We start from the raw sequence: 19,787 nt of genomic DNA, 5'->3' as shown, positions 1-19,787 counted from the left end.
ATGATAAGCGAAGCGTATATAACGGAGGTATCCGTTGAACGGCCACCGTTAATAACACATTTTGCGATGAATGCTTTCGTTCACAAAGAAAACTACATTCGCGAGTTTAATCTATCGCTAAAATGGGCTGAAGTCCGTCGTTGTGCAAGTTTTGGGAGGGTTTACGAGAATAGAGCCTTGAAATTAGTTTGAAATTGTCTAAAACTAGTTGGAAATCTTTAAAATTATTTGGAAATTCATTTGTAAGATGTGGTTTGCTCCTAATCTCCAGAGATCTTACAAGTACCTGACGTTAGTCAAGATGCCATCGCTGCGCATCGACCAGAGCGAGCTGAAGTGTAAGAATGGGTGTGACTATTACGGGAACCCACAGTGGCAAGGCTACTGCTCCGAGTGTCATCGGGAGCAGAAGGCTAAGCACCGGAGAGCAGGTGAATAATGTTTAAAGCTTTTTGTATTTCTAAGTATACTTAAAATGCAACCCTAAGTTGCATTTTAAGTATTCTTTTATTTATCTTTAACTTGTCCTTGTAGAAAAAAATATTGTCATGAAAAATATACAATTTGATTAAGGAACTAGAAATTTACTTGTACCTTCACAAACATTACCTTCCTCTTTTTTACATTTAGGGCAACACCTCTTTTTGATTAATTGTTTTGTTTCTGCTATCCAAAGCAGTATTGGGCATTCAAGACTAAAATCATTATTTGAATAAGATTCGTAAGAATAAAATCATCTTTATTTTATTCCCATCAAAATTTAATCAAATAATTTTGGTCGGGAATAATTTGTAAGAGAAAAAATTGAATGAAAATAACTATTTTTAAACAAATAAATATAATGATGAATATAATCACTCTAAACAATATTCCACGAATAAAAATGTAGTTGGATACCATATAGGTATTATGTATAGGTAGAGGTATCTTTCAGTTGGGCTTAATTTAAAAATAATTGATTAAATATGTTTTTATCGTATTTTATATCCCACGTAAATGTTCCATTTCTAAATAAATTTATGTGGAACTGTCATAGGGACCATTATTCGACGCCAGAGGTTTAGTATAACTATCTCTGTGCCAATTTTTCCAATGTTAATTTGTTTCTAAGCTTAATACTTATTCGCAGATGTTTCTGATTTCGCAGATTAGCCTATTATTACTGGTGAATTTCCAATATGACTTGGAACTCTGGTAGCTGTTTCAGAAGTATAACACTCTTACGGTAGATGTTGCTAGGGCCTCGCTAAGGCGCATATATGGTGGAAATATTCACTGTATTGGGTAAGGCCTTGGTAGTTCAGGTGGAAAAGCACCGGGCTAGCTATCCGTGGTTGTACGTTCAAGTCCCACCCAAGACAGTGAATTTTCCACTTTTAATTTGTCTTAAGCTTATTAGTTCAGCCATTTTTGCGTGCAAGAGGAACAATAATAAACATCCAAACTTTCGCATACAACAGATAAATAGATAAATACCTAAAATATATAAAACATCGATTACTCAGGCTATCCATAGTCCTTACATGGGAACATGGGTTTATACCCAGAACCACCAGCAGGGCATATCTATTAAAAGTTGTTATAGATGTTGGAATTTCTATATTTTTTCCATTCACGATCTCTTTCGATCCTAATACGAAAAAAAAATGCTGTCCAAATTTCATACGTACGTACGCATATAACGTAGATACGTTTGTATTTTGTATCGAAAACGCAACTAAATGGTCCAAAAAATTGGAGATATTTATTCTTCTGAATTGCAATGGAAAAAGCTCGTGTTTTTTAGTGGAAATAATATTTAATTATTCCCATTTCTAACACACAACTTTAAATATAAATTCCCAGCTAGAAAAACAATATGAACTAAACTGTTTTTCAGCCTTGGCTGCCTTGCGTAATTGTTATAGATAAAATTAACTGTTCCTGTTAGATTTATATCAAGATTAGATGAACTTCACCTTACTCGTATCTACAGTTAAGTATTACGTGATATTTTTGACATAATATGTGCGATAATATAGAGTTATTGCGAAATTTTACTGATTATATTTTGCCAAGCATTTTGTTACTGGATTGGCGGAAATTTCCTATTTTTAACCCTCGGTATTTTTTTTTTGTAGTAATTTTATTTTATATTAATCCGGTGATAATTTAATCACACCCGTTACTCATTTAAATAAATTGATAATGATAATTTAAAAAGCTTATGATACTCCAGTTAATGACGATGACGTCAATACGTAATTAAGACCACTTTTAATTATTAACTGTACCTATAGTTAATGCTGATAACGGATATATAATAGGGATTAACGAGTGGGCCCCCTTGAATGTTAAATTTAGATAATTAAGTGTCGCATTAGTTGTGAAACTATTGAAACTAGTCTTTGTATTTTACACGCCGCGGGTAATAGTAGAATTTCCGGACAAATTACGCACTATTTCCGAAAAACGTTAGCACGGGACTTTGCAGTCATATAACGTATAGTAGAAGATAAAAGGCAGGTACTCCAAAGAAGGTATTGGGGGTTGAAAATGTTTAAGGAATTAGACGCTAAACGTGTCTGCGGGCATGTGTGTCTGGCCATCATATTGGGGATGCTTACACATTAATGACTATTTAGAGCGAGTTCATACATTAGCCACTAAACGCTAGTAGCAAATGTATGAACAAATCAATGTGTAAACAAGCCCCAACGAAGGCCAGCCACACTTAACCCACGGACACACTTACCCATAACTACTTTAGGACTGTGTGCCTCCTATCAAAAAGCTCAGTATGCCCCATTCTAACACCATATTTCTTTCAGAGAAAGAAAAGGCCCAAGCGTCAACGCTACCCCGCCCCGAGCACAGGACGCCCGAGCGGGAGCGGGGTCGCCTCGCCCCTCATTCCTCCTTCTCTAAGTTTGAGGAGAAGCGGCTGCGGCAGAGCGAGACGCTGAAGAAGGCTAATCTGCTGAAGTTTAGCGTGTTCAAGAAGAGTAGCACAGGTTAGTCTTTGGTCCATTTAGTACCAGATGTTCTTAACGACTTTGCAGTCCGGAACAGGCTTTAGCTAGTGTTGGTGGAACTCGAGAGCGGGATCAGCTCGCCCTGCATTCCTTCTCCAAGTATAAGGAGAGGCGACTGCGGCAGAGGGAGTCACTGAAGAAGGCTAATCTGCTGAAGTTTAGCGTGTTCAAGAAGAGTAGCACAGGTTAGTCTTTGGTCCATTTAGTACCAGATGTTCTTAACGACTTTGCAGTCCGGAACAGGCTTTAGCTAGTGTTGGTGGAACTCGAGAGCGGGATCAGCTCGCCCTGCATTCCTTCTCCAAGTATAAGGAGAGGCGACTGCGGCAGAGGGAGTCACTGAAGAAGGCTAATCTGCTGAAGTTTAGCATGTTCAAGAAGAGTAGCACAGGTTAGTTTTAGTTCCATTTAGTATCAGATGTTCTTGACGACTGTGCAGTCCAGAACAGGCTGTAGTACAAAGTCGGGATCGGAGTCGCCTCGCCACGCAGTCCTCCTTCAAGTTTAAGGAGAGGCGACTGCGGCAAAGCGAGACGCTGAAGAAGGCTAATCCGCTGAAGTTTAGCGTGTTCAAGAAGAGCAGGACAGGTAAGTTATTATTTAGTTCCACCAGTTTTTAGTTCCATTAACTACCGCCAGACGTTGTTAACGTTATGAATATTCAGTCCAGGACATCTGGATGTGGTATTCATCTTTAACAAAAATTCATTTTATGGTCTTCACCAGCAGGTTCACCAAATGGTGGTTTCCGACGGCAACTGCACGAGGATACTATACCAAAATTACAATACTTGCACGTGTAATATACGAATCATCTCGATTTTACCAGGAACCCATACCCTAGCGCAATGACAATGGGACTAACTGGGTTACTAAAAGTAAATAAAATAAAAAATCTTAAAAAATTCGGAAACATAAATAACATATATAGTCTGTCAAACTATTTCCGTCACTAGAAAAAAAACGGCAAATTTAAAAAATTTGGCGCGAAGGGTTATCGTCCCATAGAAAATTTGAATTTCGCGCCTTTTTCTACTGACAAAGGTGGTTGACCGGCTATAGTTTTTTTTTATACTACGTCGGTGGCAAACAAGCATACGGCCCGCCTGATGGTAAGCAGTCTCCGTAGCCTATGTACGCCTGCAACTCCAGAGCAGTTACATGCGCGTTGCCGACCCCAACACTCCGCACCCTCGTTGAGCTCTTACTCACCGGCAGGAACACAACACTATGAGTAGGGTCTAGTTATTTGGCTGCGGTTTTCTGTAAGGTGGAGGTACTTCCCCAGTTGGGCTCTGCTCTAGATCTGGAATGACATTCGCTGTGCTGCGCCCTACCACACAAAGCGAGATAACATTCACAATGACCATAGGTACCTCTCTTTCGCGGTTCTGCAGAGCTTCTTCCATGTTTGTGGAGGCGCGCACAAACTTCGATGCCGTCTGGCGTAAGAAAACTGCCTCGCTGCCTGATAGGGTGCGCGGGAGTGGCAACAACATTTTAAGCATGATAGCCAATAAGTTTGATTGTCCTCTTATGTGCAAAATGAGCCAGAGGACCAAATCACTTTTACTCCTTTAATATTAGCGTTAGTAAACTAACATGTAGATTAAGTTCAAAACAAACAATATGTGGACCATTAAGTTGTCTGTAATAAATAAATTGATTGATTGATTGTTTGACAAGTTGTGTTTACCAGACTATACTTATAAAATTATCCTGACGAAATAAAGTTTTTTTTTAATGTTGATTAAGAATAATGCTCCGTGTTTTACTTTCAGATGACCACGACACACCAGAAAAGCGTGTAGAGTTCAAAGTCCCAACCTCCGTCTTCGAAAATATGAAGCGTGATTTCCGTCAGCGATTCCCTGAACTTTACGCGCAGGCGCCGAACATAGAGCGCGACGCGCGTGCAATAGTGGAGAAGCTGGTGCATGACGTCATCAAGTGTTCCGGGTTCCTGTCCGTTGATGAGCTGTCCGAGAGAGTGCAGCGCCTTTACCAGGTTAGTTGTCCTTGTCTTACATGTACATGCACCTTAATCTGTCTCCCTCTACTATATGCGCAGGCGCCGAATATAGAGCGCGACGCGCGCGCAATAGTAGAGAAGCTGGTGCATGACGTCATCAAGTGTGCCGGGTTCCTGTCCGTCAGTGTTGGCCGAACGTTAATTAGAATTGACCATATTGAAAATTAACCGTAAACCGTAACGGGTAAAGTTGACTGTTCAATTTGTAATGGTTAATTTTCAATATAATTAATTATATGGAATTTAATTGAATAATTGACATTGTGGCTATCGGAATATTTTAACTAATTTGAATGCTATATTGTTACTGAATAATGCCTTGACTAATAACCTGACATGTAATATTTATAATATTATTAATAAATGACTATGACTATGGGCAATTCTAATTTAACGTTCGGCCAACACTGCTGTCTGCTGATGAGCTGTCCGAGAAAATACTAACCGCAGCAGGACCGCTAACCTGGTAAAGTCGCTACCAGGTCAGCTGTCCTTGTCTTACATGTATGATGATGATTTCTTAGATAATACAAATGTTTCAGAAACATTACAGAATATATATAACACCCGAAAACAGATCATTAATAAAAATTAAATTGGTGCACTAGTCCGGCAGTGTTTATATATCTTTTTTATTTATATTTGTATATGATATATTGTTTTGTGTTTATTCTGTGCTAGACTTCTTTTATTGCATCTGGAACACCTACTGACATATTTTTTTTTTTATTCCGCTACCTAAAGGTTGTCTGGAAGAGATCGCTTTTTAGCGATAAGACCGCCTGTTGTTTGCCTCTTCTTTATGTTTTGTATTATTTGTACTGTTTCTGTATTGAGGTGTGCAATAAAGAGTATTTGTATTGTATTGTATTGTATGAAACTCAATCGCCGCAGCCGATTACTATTAACATAAAGAAAATATTTCCGAGAATGTTTGAGACTTAAGGGCCTGTTTACACTTAGTGTTTAGTATTCATACATTTGCTACTAAACGCAAGAAGGAAATGTATGAACTCGCACTAAACAGTAATCAAAGTGTAAACAGGCCCTAAGTGTAAGGCCTGAGTGGACGCTGGAAACGGAGCGTTCGGCGGGGTGTGCAGCGTGGCGTCGGGCTCACAAGTGATGTGAGCGGCGTGTACTGAGGCCGCTTCTATGCGTTTGCATTTGTTTAAAATGCACGCTGCACGCCCAACTCGCGCGTCCACTCAGGCCTTACACTTTGTCTTACGGTGCTACCTATAGTATAGTACTAACTAGGTTCGATTAAATTTAAATCATGTGAAATTGGAACAGAGTTGCATTTGTTTTGTTTTGGTCACTTTTAAAACAGCAAAATCAACTCTATTTCCTACATTACAGGTTCAAGTTTCACTGGCAAAATTTTAGACTTTTTAGGGTTCCGTAGCCAAATGGCAAGAAACGGAACCCTTATTATGGATTCGTCAATTCGTCATGTCTGTCTGTCTGTCTGTCCGTCCGTATGTCACTGCCACTTTATTCCGAAATTATAAAAACTATACTGTTGAAACTTCGTAAGTAGATGGATTCTGTGAATCGCATTAAGATTTTCACACAAAAATAGAAATAAAAACAATAAATTTCAAACCCATACGTGTGGGGGGTTCCTAAAATATTTTTTTTCTAAACAATATTTTGCGCGAGAGACACTTCGAAAGTGGTAAAATGTGTCTTCTTCTAAAATAAGAGAATGATAAAACTAAAAAAAAAATATATGATGTACATTACCATGCCAACTTCCACCGAAAATTGGTTTGAACGACATCTAGTAAGTAGTTTTTTTTTTAATACGTCATAAATGGAACCCTTCATGGGCGAGTCCGACTCGTACTTGGCCGCTTTTTTCTTGTATGGAAAAGTTGTTAACAGTTTGTTTGGTTGGTAGCGCTACATGAAACACATGGACACTCACTACCCCAACGTGGATTCCGAGATGAAGGAGGTGCTTATGGACTTTGTAGAGAAGCACGCCATGACATACTTACATGAGTGAGTATTATCATTCTTCTGATCTTAGCGTTTTCATGGTCGTATCCTAAAAAAATCCTGCTCTGACCAAACCAATAGTAACAGGTGAGAAAAAAGCCCATGACATGGATTAAATATTAAATTATATGCATTTCATTGTCTCGACCCTGTGAATACTTGCTTTACTTTTACCTTTACTTTACGTAAGTAAAGTGGAGTCCAATAAAAATTGCAAATAATGCAAACAAACCAATTAAAAAAAAAAATTCGGACACGGCCGCCCGTAACATCGGGGGCCAGTCTCACCAAAATGCTACTACATAGTCACCAGTAACCACAACAATAGACAGTACCTACGAAACAAAGAGCAACCGGCCGCCCGTAATTCTAGCGAGGGCCGATTGACTCACATCAATGACTAAAAACGAAAAAAAAAAAAATACCTTCAATACTTTGTAATCACGCACTGTTTGACGACAGCCATGATCTTATCAACAATTATACACTTGAATATTTTATTTGTATCATTTTTTTGTTCAAATATATGTTAATAATATTTCAGTGAAATCAACTTCCATAAAAATTATAGGTTAGATGTCAAATGCCAACAAAAGCTGTCATATTTGTTTACATTATTTCACTGAGAAAAAAAAAACATTGAAAACAATTGAACACTTCCATATCGAACAAAACAGTAAATTTTACTGTTTTGAGTAGCTAAAATTTAGTGCTTGCTCGTTTATTTTTATAATTTTTTCAATACTTAGAAATGTTCAAACAGTTATCCCTTTTCCAGGCCGCACCATGCTACAAGGTTTTCCCAAAAAATCCAAATATATTCCAATTAATCCAGCTTTGATGATTCATTTGAATACAAGTAACATTTCCTGAAAGTGTTATCGAATTTGAACCTTAAATCGGAATGTTAAAGTTGAGATTCTAATGGCGCGTATGTGGTCGATAAATCGTACTATGCCTGGAAAAGGGTTAACGTTACTGTTTTTCAAACATTTGTTGATATATTGTATAAATCAGTTAACCTTAATGAAAATCACTTTAATGTTTGCTCGATAGATTATATTTTTTTCAGTGTTGCTTTTACGAATCAACTGCTATTTTATTCATTCATTTTTTTTCTTTTTTAGTCTTCCGTCAATAGTATTCTCCCCCTACGGTACTGACGATGAGCGCCTAGACAGAGCGCTGTCGGAAAGGATCCAGCAGTTAAGTTGGGTTGGAGAGAAACAACTGGAATGTCGCTTAGCGGAACCTGCGAAATGCCGTCAACTACTCTATCGTGCTATAAATGGTTTGTATCTCTTTCTTTCTTGAAATTTTCACAAACTTTTATCCACCTAGGAACAATTTTTATCTTGTCACATGTTACCATCCAAAAAAAACTGGTTCACCAAACGTTAATATTTATGGTAAACCCGTTCTATAAGAAGCCATGTGCCATACCCCATTTGATATACCATGGCGAGATTCCACTTGAAACTGCACAAAGAGCACCATAATGTTCTATTATTTAACAATTGTTTTACGAGCTCTGCTCTTCAAAGTCCGCGTGTGGTGGTATTACTTACAGTGAAGTAATTTTGGGTTAAGCAATATTGATTCTTGATACTACTTGGGTATATAAATATTTCTGTTAAAGGTATAAAACATTCGATGAAATAAAAAGAAAAAGTCGTTTAGACAGTTTCAACAATTACTTAAATTGGTTTATTCATTTTTTGCGTATAACATTAAAAGCATTAAAAGTTAATTCTTTTTATTTAATAACATCTAGCCTTGATCGAATGTAAGAATAGGATGCAGTCCCTACAAGTCCAGCAACAATTTGGTTTATAATATTTTTATCAGACTGACATACGTCTGTCACATAATAGCACAAAAGGATCAAGACTGGAAAGATACGTGTAAGACGCGACTGCGCAAAAAAGTTTGCCGGGTATCTTTTGTTGTCACTACTCGTTTTGTTTACGCCTAATGACCGTCTCATGTAAAATCCCGCCGTGGTATATGAAATGGGGTATACCTAAGCATGTTAGCCGAATGTGTTACAAGTTTTGAGACTTTATCAATGAAAAGAGCCCTTGTTGTCGATTGCGTCTCTACTCAACGAATTATTAGTTGTCACAGCGTCTATAATTTATATTTTTTCTTAGAATTGCTGGGCATGGACAGCGCGCCGTCCCCTGGCGGCAAGCTGGCGCGAGTCCGGCGCTGCTGCCGCCACGTGCTGGCGCTGTGCGGCGCGCCGGCCTCCGCTGACGATCTGCTGCCCGCCCTTATATTCACAGTATGTACTCCACAGTTCCTAGCTTCACCCGGCACAAGCTGGCGCGAGTCCGGCGCTGCTGCCGCCACGTGCTGGCGCTGTGCGGCGCGCCGGCCTCCGCTGACGATCTGCTGCCCGCCCTTATATTCACAGTATGTACTCCACAGTTCCTAGCTTCACCCGGCACAAGCTGGCGCGAGTCCGGCGCTGCTGCCGCCACGTGCTGGCGCTGTGCGGCGCGCCGGCCTCCGCTGACGATCTGCTGCCCGCCCTTATATTCACAGTATGTACTCCACAGTTCCTAGCTTCACCCGGCACAAGCTGGCGCGAGTCCGGCGCTGCTGCCGCCACGTGCTGGCGCTGTGCGGCGCGCCGGCCTCCGCTGACGATCTGCTGCCCGCCCTTATATTCACAGTATGTACTCCACAGTTCCTAGCTTCACCCGGCACAAGCTGGCGCGAGTCCGGCGCTGCTGCCGCCACGTGCTGGCGCTGTGCGGCGCGCCGGCCTCCGCTGACGATCTGCTGCCCGCCCTTATATTCACAGTATGTACTCCACAGTTCCTAGCTTCACCCGGCACAAGCTGGCGCGAGTCCGGCGCTGCTGCCGCCACGTGCTGGCGCTGTGCGGCGCGCCGGCCTCCGCTGACGATCTGCTGCCCGCCCTTATATTCACAGTATGTACTCCACAGTTCCTAGCTTCACCCGGCACAAGCTGGCGCGAGTCCGGCGCTGCTGCCGCCACGTGCTGGCGCTGTGCGGCGCGCCGGCCTCCGCTGACGATCTGCTGCCCGCCCTTATATTCACAGTATGTACTCCACAGTTCCTAGCTTCACCCGGCACAAGCTGGCGCGAGTCCGGCGCTGCTGCCGCCACGTGCTGGCGCTGTGCGGCGCGCCGGCCTCCGCTGACGATCTGCTGCCCGCCCTTATATTCACAGTATGTACTCCACAGTTCCTAGCTTCACCCGGCACAAGCTGGCGCGAGTCCGGCGCTGCTGCCGCCACGTGCTGGCGCTGTGCGGCGCGCCGGCCTCCGCTGACGATCTGCTGCCCGCCCTTATATTCACAGTATGTACTCCACAGTTCCTAGCTTCACCCGGCACAAGCTGGCGCGAGTCCGGCGCTGCTGCCGCCACGTGCTGGCGCTGTGCGGCGCGCCGGCCTCCGCTGACGATCTGCTGCCCGCCCTTATATTCACAGTATGTACTCCACAGTTCCTAGCTTCACCCGGCACAAGCTGGCGCGAGTCCGGCGCTGCTGCCGCCACGTGCTGGCGCTGTGCGGCGCGCCGGCCTCCGCTGACGATCTGCTGCCCGCCCTTATATTCACAGTATGTACTCCACAGTTCCTAGCTTCACCCGGCACAAGCTGGCGCGAGTCCGGCGCTGCTGCCGCCACGTGCTGGCGCTGTGCGGCGCGCCGGCCTCCGCTGACGATCTGCTGCCCGCCCTTATATTCACAGTATGTACTCCACAGTTCCTAGCTTCACCCGGCACAAGCTGGCGCGAGTCCGGCGCTGCTGCCGCCACGTGCTGGCGCTGTGCGGCGCGCCGGCCTCCGCTGACGATCTGCTGCCCGCCCTTATATTCACAGTATGTACTCCACAGTTCCTAGCTTCACCCGGCACAAGCTGGCGCGAGTCCGGCGCTGCTGCCGCCACGTGCTGGCGCTGTGCGGCGCGCCGGCCTCCGCTGACGATCTGCTGCCCGCCCTTATATTCACAGTATGTACTCCACAGTTCCTAGCTTCACCCGGCACAAGCTGGCGCGAGTCCGGCGCTGCTGCCGCCACGTGCTGGCGCTGTGCGGCGCGCCGGCCTCCGCTGACGATCTGCTGCCCGCCCTTATATTCACAGTATGTACTCCACAGTTCCTAGCTTCACCCGGCACAAGCTGGCGCGAGTCCGGCGCTGCTGCCGCCACGTGCTGGCGCTGTGCGGCGCGCCGGCCTCCGCTGACGATCTGCTGCCCGCCCTTATATTCACAGTATGTACTCCACAGTTCCTAGCTTCACCCGGCACAAGCTGGCGCGAGTCCGGCGCTGCTGCCGCCACGTGCTGGCGCTGTGCGGCGCGCCGGCCTCCGCTGACGATCTGCTGCCCGCCCTTATATTCACAGTATGTACTCCACAGTTCCTAGCTTCACCCGGCACAAGCTGGCGCGAGTCCGGCGCTGCTGCCGCCACGTGCTGGCGCTGTGCGGCGCGCCGGCCTCCGCTGACGATCTGCTGCCCGCCCTTATATTCACAGTATGTACTCCACAGTTCCTAGCTTCACCCGGCACAAGCTGGCGCGAGTCCGGCGCTGCTGCCGCCACGTGCTGGCGCTGTGCGGCGCGCCGGCCTCCGCTGACGATCTGCTGCCCGCCCTTATATTCACAGTATGTACTCCACAGTTCCTAGCTTCACCCGGCACAAGCTGGCGCGAGTCCGGCGCTGCTGCCGCCACGTGCTGGCGCTGTGCGGCGCGCCGGCCTCCGCTGACGATCTGCTGCCCGCCCTTATATTCACAGTATGTACTCCACAGTTCCTAGCTTCACCCGGCACAAGCTGGCGCGAGTCCGGCGCTGCTGCCGCCACGTGCTGGCGCTGTGCGGCGCGCCGGCCTCCGCTGACGATCTGCTGCCCGCCCTTATATTCACAGTATGTACTCCACAGTTCCTAGCTTCACCCGGCACAAGCTGGCGCGAGTCCGGCGCTGCTGCCGCCACGTGCTGGCGCTGTGCGGCGCGCCGGCCTCCGCTGACGATCTGCTGCCCGCCCTTATATTCACAGTATGTACTCCACAGTTCCTAGCTTCACCCGGCACAAGCTGGCGCGAGTCCGGCGCTGCTGCCGCCACGTGCTGGCGCTGTGCGGCGCGCCGGCCTCCGCTGACGATCTGCTGCCCGCCCTTATATTCACAGTATGTACTCCACAGTTCCTAGCTTCACCCGGCACAAGCTGGCGCGAGTCCGGCGCTGCTGCCGCCACGTGCTGGCGCTGTGCGGCGCGCCGGCCTCCGCTGACGATCTGCTGCCCGCCCTTATATTCACAGTATGTACTCCACAGTTCCTAGCTTCACCCGGCACAAAGCATACAATTTGCCACGGATATAGCTTTTAAGGAAGCGAAGAATGGAGTCAATTCGTCAGATGATTTTTTTTCCCGCTCCCAGTTTCGCCCCGAATCGCGACAGAAGAAGAGTAAGTTTACATACTTTTATGAGTATAAAGTGCTAATATTTCCTAATATTATTTTTACTCCTATTGAGACCCTTATCTGTTAAACAAGAGCCACTGTTTATTTTATGCGAGCTCTCGGCTCCCGGTGTTAAGCACTTGTAAAAGCAACAATGTCGTTTAAAAGGGTCGGCAACGCGCATGTAACACCTCTGGAGTTGCAGGCGTCCATGCTTACCATCAGGCGGGCCGTATGCATGTTTGCCACCGTCCTGGTATAAAAAAAAGGCAACTGTAATGTGATCTTTTATTGGCACAACAAAAAACAAGCAAAACATAATAAAATCACTTAAATTAAAAACTTCTAAATAAAAAATGTGGCCTAAGTCGAAGTCGCTCGGTAGGATCCGCTGGGCAAAATATTGTGATAGTATCAAGGTTCAAATCTATGTAACAGCTCATAAGATAACATGTTTTGGTAATGTAGGACGATCGACCACCTCAATATAGGCGAGCGCTCATATTAGACATAGATTTGAACCTTACTACTATCACGATACCGTTGCTTTTTAAAGAACACTTGCTTTCCCACGTGGCTAATACGGGAGCTGACTGCTCGCATAAAAGAAACAATGGTTTTTCTTTAACAGATTAGGGTCTGAGGTCTAAAAATCATTTGAGAATATTCATACTTTACTATGTATGTTGTAGAAATGGATAAAGTTTTTACACGGAAAAAACAGTTATGTTAAATTTACAGATAATTTGTAAAATTTACAGAGATATGTGTTAAATTTACAGATTTCTCTGTAAATTTTACATAAATATTTTTTCCGTGTATCTAACTGACTGCTTCCTATGCCTTGGCATGTCTACAGGAGCCAGTATCGTAAAGGCTTGTAACTTGTATAAGAAGTAGAAAGTGTGTTAAAGATACTTCTGCTAATATTACAACACACACACACGAGGTTGCGAAATGCATCGCAGGCATAATGTTGGTTTTAGTTTTCGAGATATATGTATTGTATTACATGTATGCTAGTTTTAAGGTATTTATCTATGGGCTCATAGTTGCCTGAAAATAAAGATTTTTTATTCATTACAAGCTTTCATAAAACGGGCCTCAGGGTTTAAATGTGGTGAATAAATAGTGTACCTTCTAATTCGTACTTTTGTGAGCAGGTATTAAAGGCGAACCCACCTCGTCTGGTGAGTAACATCAACTTCGTGACGCGGTTCTGCAACGCGCAACGTCTCATGACCGGCGAGGGGGGCTACTATTTCACCAACCTGGTAATTATTTACTACCCCCGTCCGTGACTTTGAAGGCGAACTCGCCTGTGACGCGATTCTGCAACGCACAACGACTTATGACAGGTGAAGGAGGCTACTATTTCACCAACCTGGTAAGTATTTACTACCCCTGTCCGTCACTTTGAAGGCGACCTTACCTTGACTCGTGACGCGGTTCAACAACGCACAACGCCTCATGACAGGCGAGGGGGGCTACTATTTCACCAACCTGGTAAGTATTTACTACCCCTGTCCGTCACTTTGAAGGCGACCTTACCTTGACTCGTGACGCGGTTCAACAACGCACAACGCCTCATGACAGGCGAGGGGGGCTACTATTTCACCAACCTGGTAAGTATTTACTACCCCCGTCCGTCACTTTGAAGGCGACCTTACCTTGACTCGTGACGCGGTTCAACAACGCACAACGCCTCATGACAGGCGAGGGGGGCTACTATTTCACCAACCTGGTAATTATTTATTACCCCTGTCCGTGACTGAATGCGAACCCACCTCGCTTTATATTTTATGTGTATATATAGCAAATTAAAAAAAAAGGAAAACCACAAACCTAGTTTTTCATTATGTCAATAACATACTAAAAAATCATGGAGAATGGAAATATTTACTAGTGGCAATAACGTTTTCTATTTTTGTATGGAATCCTTCTTGGATAATACGATAGTTTTCCCTCTAGTGCTGCGCGGTGTCGTTCATCGAGAACCTGACCGCGGAGTCCCTCAACATGGACAAGCAGGAGTTCGACGGCTACATGGCCATGCCGGCCTCCATCGGGGGCAGCTCCTGGGTAAGTAATGCTAAAATAAGGACGCGAAGTACGAACATTTTCGTATGTTGACCCGCCTGTTCTCTGTATCGCACGCGCGTAATTATATTGCTGTCTCGCCCATGATGGCGGCGGTCGATGCCATTGTGCAAGCGGGACAGCATTACATGAGTCATTTCGTTATATGAGCACAAGGTGGAATTCCATTGCAGAATTGAGATATTTGTATTTTAGTCAAAATGTCATCACCCTTATTACCTAGGCAATAGAGTCCAAGTAAGTAAATTAATTGCTGCAGGTGGCCGCGTACCGCTACGAGCGCGGCAAACCATTCGCCGCGCTCGTCCAGCGGTGGACTCTATTGCCTAGGTAATAAGGGTGATGACATTTTGCAATGGAATTCCGCTTGGTGCCTATAGAACGAAATGAAGTACATAGAGATACCTATTTAATCCAACTCTGTTGGTTTATGGACCATTTTGACGCATTGTCCTTTGGGATCCGTTTTGTGAAATATTAATTATTATAATATTATAACTTGTGAAATTAGAGTTAAATCTGGGGGCATGGAATTTTGTATGGGGAATCAATAACCGCTGAACCGATTTAGTAGAAATTTTGTATGTAGATAGTTTTTGCTATGGGGAAGGATACCGAATAGTTTTCAACCCCAAAATCACCCCATAAGGGTGAAAAGGGAGAGGAAAAATGTGTTAAGGAGAAAAAGGGGTTGAAGTTTGTATGGGGAATAAGTAAAAAAAGCATATTGTATAAAAAATGCACCCAGATACGAAATATTTTAATAGTAAATCACCCCTAATCCTTTAAATTAGGGGATGGAAGATTGTCATAAGAAACTTACAAAAATAAGTAAAATCGCAACAAAAAAAAAACATGTAAAATGTTGCCAAGACGAAACCATAAGGCTCGCACTGTCAAAAAGTTATCAGATCTTTTGTAGAGCCAAGCTTCTAACTTCACAAACTCTACACCTTAGACAAAAAGTATTTGTATTGTAAAAAATAATGAATAGTGAATAAATTTTTCACCTTATGCCTATGTGACGGTAGCGAAACGGCCAAGCCATATATTTTGAGTAAGGTGTAGAGTTTGTGAAGTCAGGCTTGTAGAGGCTTGGCTCTCCAAGAGATCTGATAACTTCAAATCAAATCATTTAGGGGGCGTCCACAAATTACGTAACGCTAATTGGAGGGAGGGAGGGGGTCAGGCCAAGCGTTACGGTCCTGTTACGTTGGGGAGGGGGGGAGTCAAGGTTTGCGTTACGTCACGCACGATTTTATAATAATAAATAAAATAAAAATTGTTTTTTTTTTATGTATTATTATAAAATATTAGCCACAGAAGATGGGATCGCCGCCGAAACCGATACCGATTGTGAAAGCGATTCTGCTTTACCTTTAATAGAATGTATTAAGAAATAGAACCAAAACCCGTTCATAGATGATTAAATTTCTTGATTCCTTGAAACCACAGTTTAATGATTTATTAAAACAGACAGATTTTTGATTAAAAAGTATATATACTACCACCTGTCTTTCTTTTCTGAATATTAACCTAAAGAAAGATTTTTACAAAGCACTTGTTACGTAACGGAATTGAAGGGGGGGGGGTCCCAGATAAGCGTGACGGTCCTGTTACATGAGGGGAGGGGGGGGGTCAAAAAATTTGGAATTTTGCGTTACGTAATTTGTGGACGCCCCCTTATTTGCTAGAATACAGTCAAGTGGATGTTGTCAAATTCAAATACATTTCAAAGAACAGTGTATTCAGCCAGCTAATGGGCATGCACATCTTATATTCATAAATAAAATTAATATAACTTTTTGACAGTACGACCCTTGTGGTCTTGGCAACATTTTACATGTGTATGTCATCTCGCTTTGTGTAGTAGGGCACAGCACAGCGGATGTCATTCCAGATCTAGAGCAGAGCCCAACTGGGGAAGTACCTCCACCTTACAGAAAACAGCAGCCAAATAACACTAGACCCTACTCCTAGTGTTGTGTTCCTGCCGGTGAGTAAGGATGCCAGAGCTCAACGAGGGGGGGGGGGAGGGGTTTAGAGTCGGCAATCGCGCATGTAACTCCTCTGGAGTTGCAGGCGTACATAGGCTACGGAGATTGATTACCATCAGGCGAGCCGTATGCTTGTTTGCCAACGTCGTAGTATAAAAAAAATGTTTTAGATGGGTTTATTAGAATTGTTTCAATGAGAATTCGTCGCATGTTGGAAGAAAAGTACAGTCAGCCATAAATACTTGTATCAAAAATGAAATTTTTGACAAAAAACTTGTCGTCAGGCCGCAGCTCTTTCACTGTCCGCTGAACTTCGCGAGGCGGAAGAGCACATGGCGCTGGCGAAGAAATTACTCGCGCAGGCGCAAGAGATCGAACGGGGTGCCGACGATCTCGCGGCCAACGCTGAAACCTTCGAGGTAAGGCCTAGGATACACTTAAGGGTACCGTACTCAACTAGAAACCTTTATAGTTTCGCCATGTCTGTCTGTCCGTCCTCTGCTTTGCTCCGCGGTAGGTAGTGCTAGATAAACTACTTTTTTATCTTAGCCTATTTGAGTGTCTCACTGCTGGGCTAAGGCCTTTACCCTGGTTCTCCATAACTCCCGATTTTATGCTTCCTCCGGCCAGTTGTAAAGGAAGGTGTAAAAGTCGTCCTGCCATCTCCTCCTAGGTCTGCCCCGCCCACGCTTCTCGACTGACTGGCACATGTCGACGAGTTTTCGCTTTAGTGGAAGGTTTCTCTTCATTAGCTCTTTCATGGACCATGACAAACTACTTAAGATAAAAAAAAAATAAGGTACCTCTACACATACAATGGGGATGATTTATTTCGTCGTTCGGTAGGCCTTTTACTTAAAGTGTACATAACTTTTTCATGTGCACAATATTTTTTTCAAAGTGCTTCATCGCGTCAGTGTATGTATGTTGAATATGACTCACACATTTTGTTTGGTTATCTAAAATATTGTTTATTTACAGAAAGAGATAGCGAAGAAAGTGCAAGACGTCCTCACGAAGACACCCCTCGAGATAAAACCACGTCGGACTCTTCCAAAATTTGGGAAGTTTAAAACACTCAACTCTGAGCCGCTTGTCGACTTGGATATACCATCACCGCCACAGGAAAGTATAACTGACGAGACAAAAACTGAAGTGAAACAGGACACCAAAGATGACTTGGATGGAATATCAGAACCACCAAAACAGGAGATTGTTCAACCTTTGATACAGACAGAAGAACCAACCAACTCAGAACCTGAGCCTAGAGAGAGACTTAACATCTTAGGCTTTGAAGAGCTAAACTCTCCTCCTAAATCGCCTCATTTAGATCAGACCTGGGATTTAAAGCAGACAAGCTCCATGGAACTCCTTACTCCATCTCCTCTAGGCTTCACGCCATTCGACTCAAGATCTATAGACGAACTGATGACTCCAGATGAATTTGGTTCCGAACACTTGCCTCCTGGCTTGAGCAATATCAACTATGATATAGATTTGTCAGACTTCAGCGGAGATAATAGTATAGCAGAAGATGCTCCTAAGGAGAAAGATCCTTTCAGCCCAGAGATGAAGAAAGAAGCCACCTTTGATCCATTTGCAGCAAGGGATCCATTTAGTCCTGTACAAGAAATGTTTGATCAGTTCACTCTTTTAGACTCGAAGAATAAATCGTCTGACCCATTTGAAATGATTCCTAAAAAGGATCCATTTGTACCTGTTAGTTCTGTAAAAGATCCATTTAGTCCTGTGGTTACTAAAGATTCTTTCAGTTCTGCAGGTAAGGATCCTTTCAGTCCTGTAGTCAGCACTTCTGTTGATAAAGATCCTTTTAGCCCCTTAGTCAGTGCTGCTAAGGATCCATTTAGTCCTGGTATCAGTTCTCAAACTAAGGATCCGTTTAGTCCTGGTATCAGTTCTCAAACCAAGGATCCATTTAGTCCTGAGCAGAACGCTTCTATTTTGGATGACGGTGACTCTCCCACGGCAGCTTGCCTTTTGCCATCGCCGTTGTTACCCCAAAGTAGTGGAAAGAAAACTTAAATATGTATTTAAATACATCAAAACGAGGCACCAACTTGGTCAATTGGAAACATGTCAGTCAAGAACTGATACCCGACTACTTTATTAGGTACATACCTTAGAATGGATATTAGATAATTGGTGGATTTTATTGTAAAATATTTCGTTATTCGTACAAATTATTATATTTGGTGCTCCAACATAAGTTTCCCTTATAATTATAAATTTTATTTTTGAATCTTGCACACTGTGATTGTTGTTTGAAATTATGGATTGTAATTTATTTTTAGTTTATATTAGTTATAAAAAATCTAAAATGAAATAAGTGATTTTATTGCAAATTTTAATACAATATCATCACCATGTATACACCTGTATTAATATATCTGTTAAAATGACACTAAAATCAATTTATTTCTCTCGAAAAATAGGTTACACAAGGATCGTCATGCCAAACAGTACCATTTTTAAAGAGCCATAAAAACTGTTCCAATAAGAACCTACTTAAATTTATATCTCAGACTGCATTAATTTCTAAAAAAATTGTTATGTTAAGAAAGTTGTTATGGTAAACTATTCATAATAAAGTGGTATAAGTACACTAACATGAAGTTTGATTTAAAGATAAAAATAATGTAAATAAATTCGTCTCTACTTATGAAAAAATATCACTAATCTCTCCTCAGCCGCCTGCACCGCCCTCACTAAAGCAATTCAATCCCAATGGCCATACCTCCTACGTGTCTTGAAAAACTTCCACGAATTTTATGAACCACTCTTTGGAAGTGACTTCATGATTTTCTCCTTATCTATAAATAAAGGCGGACTGGTTATTTGCGACCCTTTTAATGCCACTAATTTAAATTATGACATTTCGAAGAAAAGCTGCACAGCTCCATCGGAAGCCCTTATAAAAAAAAGAGATTGTCCTATTTGTCCTATCAAATCACTACACATTCATAAAAGATGCTCGCAAAGAAAAAGAAGCCCTTGATAATAAACTTCTAGAAACTACCCTAGCAAAATTTACACCTTATAAAAAACGAGTGATCGAGAAAAAACGAAGTCTCTCTGTTATTCCAACAAAAAAAGATCACTTCGATCTATCTCCATAATCTCCATTAGAATTCAGAGATGCGCTATCACACACCATGCCGCAGTCATGCGACGG

General features: G+C 43.2%; 1 protein-coding gene across 1 annotated transcript; it reads left to right on the top strand.

Moving 5' to 3' along the window:
* The first annotated feature begins 18 nt into the window (after positions 1-18).
* Positions 19-19,221, top strand: LOC133521077 (rab5 GDP/GTP exchange factor). The gene is made up of 10 exons (XM_061855823.1): positions 19-431; positions 2,811-2,993; positions 4,796-5,022; positions 6,953-7,056; positions 8,181-8,344; positions 9,207-9,340; positions 13,661-13,771; positions 14,469-14,579; positions 16,879-17,013; positions 17,576-19,221. Exons 1-10 carry the CDS (start codon positions 248-250, stop codon positions 18,635-18,637), a joined length of 2,415 nt encoding a protein of 804 aa, XP_061711807.1. The 5' UTR covers positions 19-247; the 3' UTR covers positions 18,638-19,221.
* The last annotated feature ends 566 nt before the right edge of the window (positions 19,222-19,787 follow it).

This window comes from Cydia pomonella, chromosome 9 (genome assembly GCF_033807575.1).
Source record: "Cydia pomonella isolate Wapato2018A chromosome 9, ilCydPomo1, whole genome shotgun sequence".
NCBI classification, from domain to species: domain Eukaryota; kingdom Metazoa; phylum Arthropoda; class Insecta; order Lepidoptera; family Tortricidae; genus Cydia; species Cydia pomonella.
Note: the sequence above shows the minus strand (reverse complement) of the source record. Positions and strands in the feature narration are given on the sequence as shown.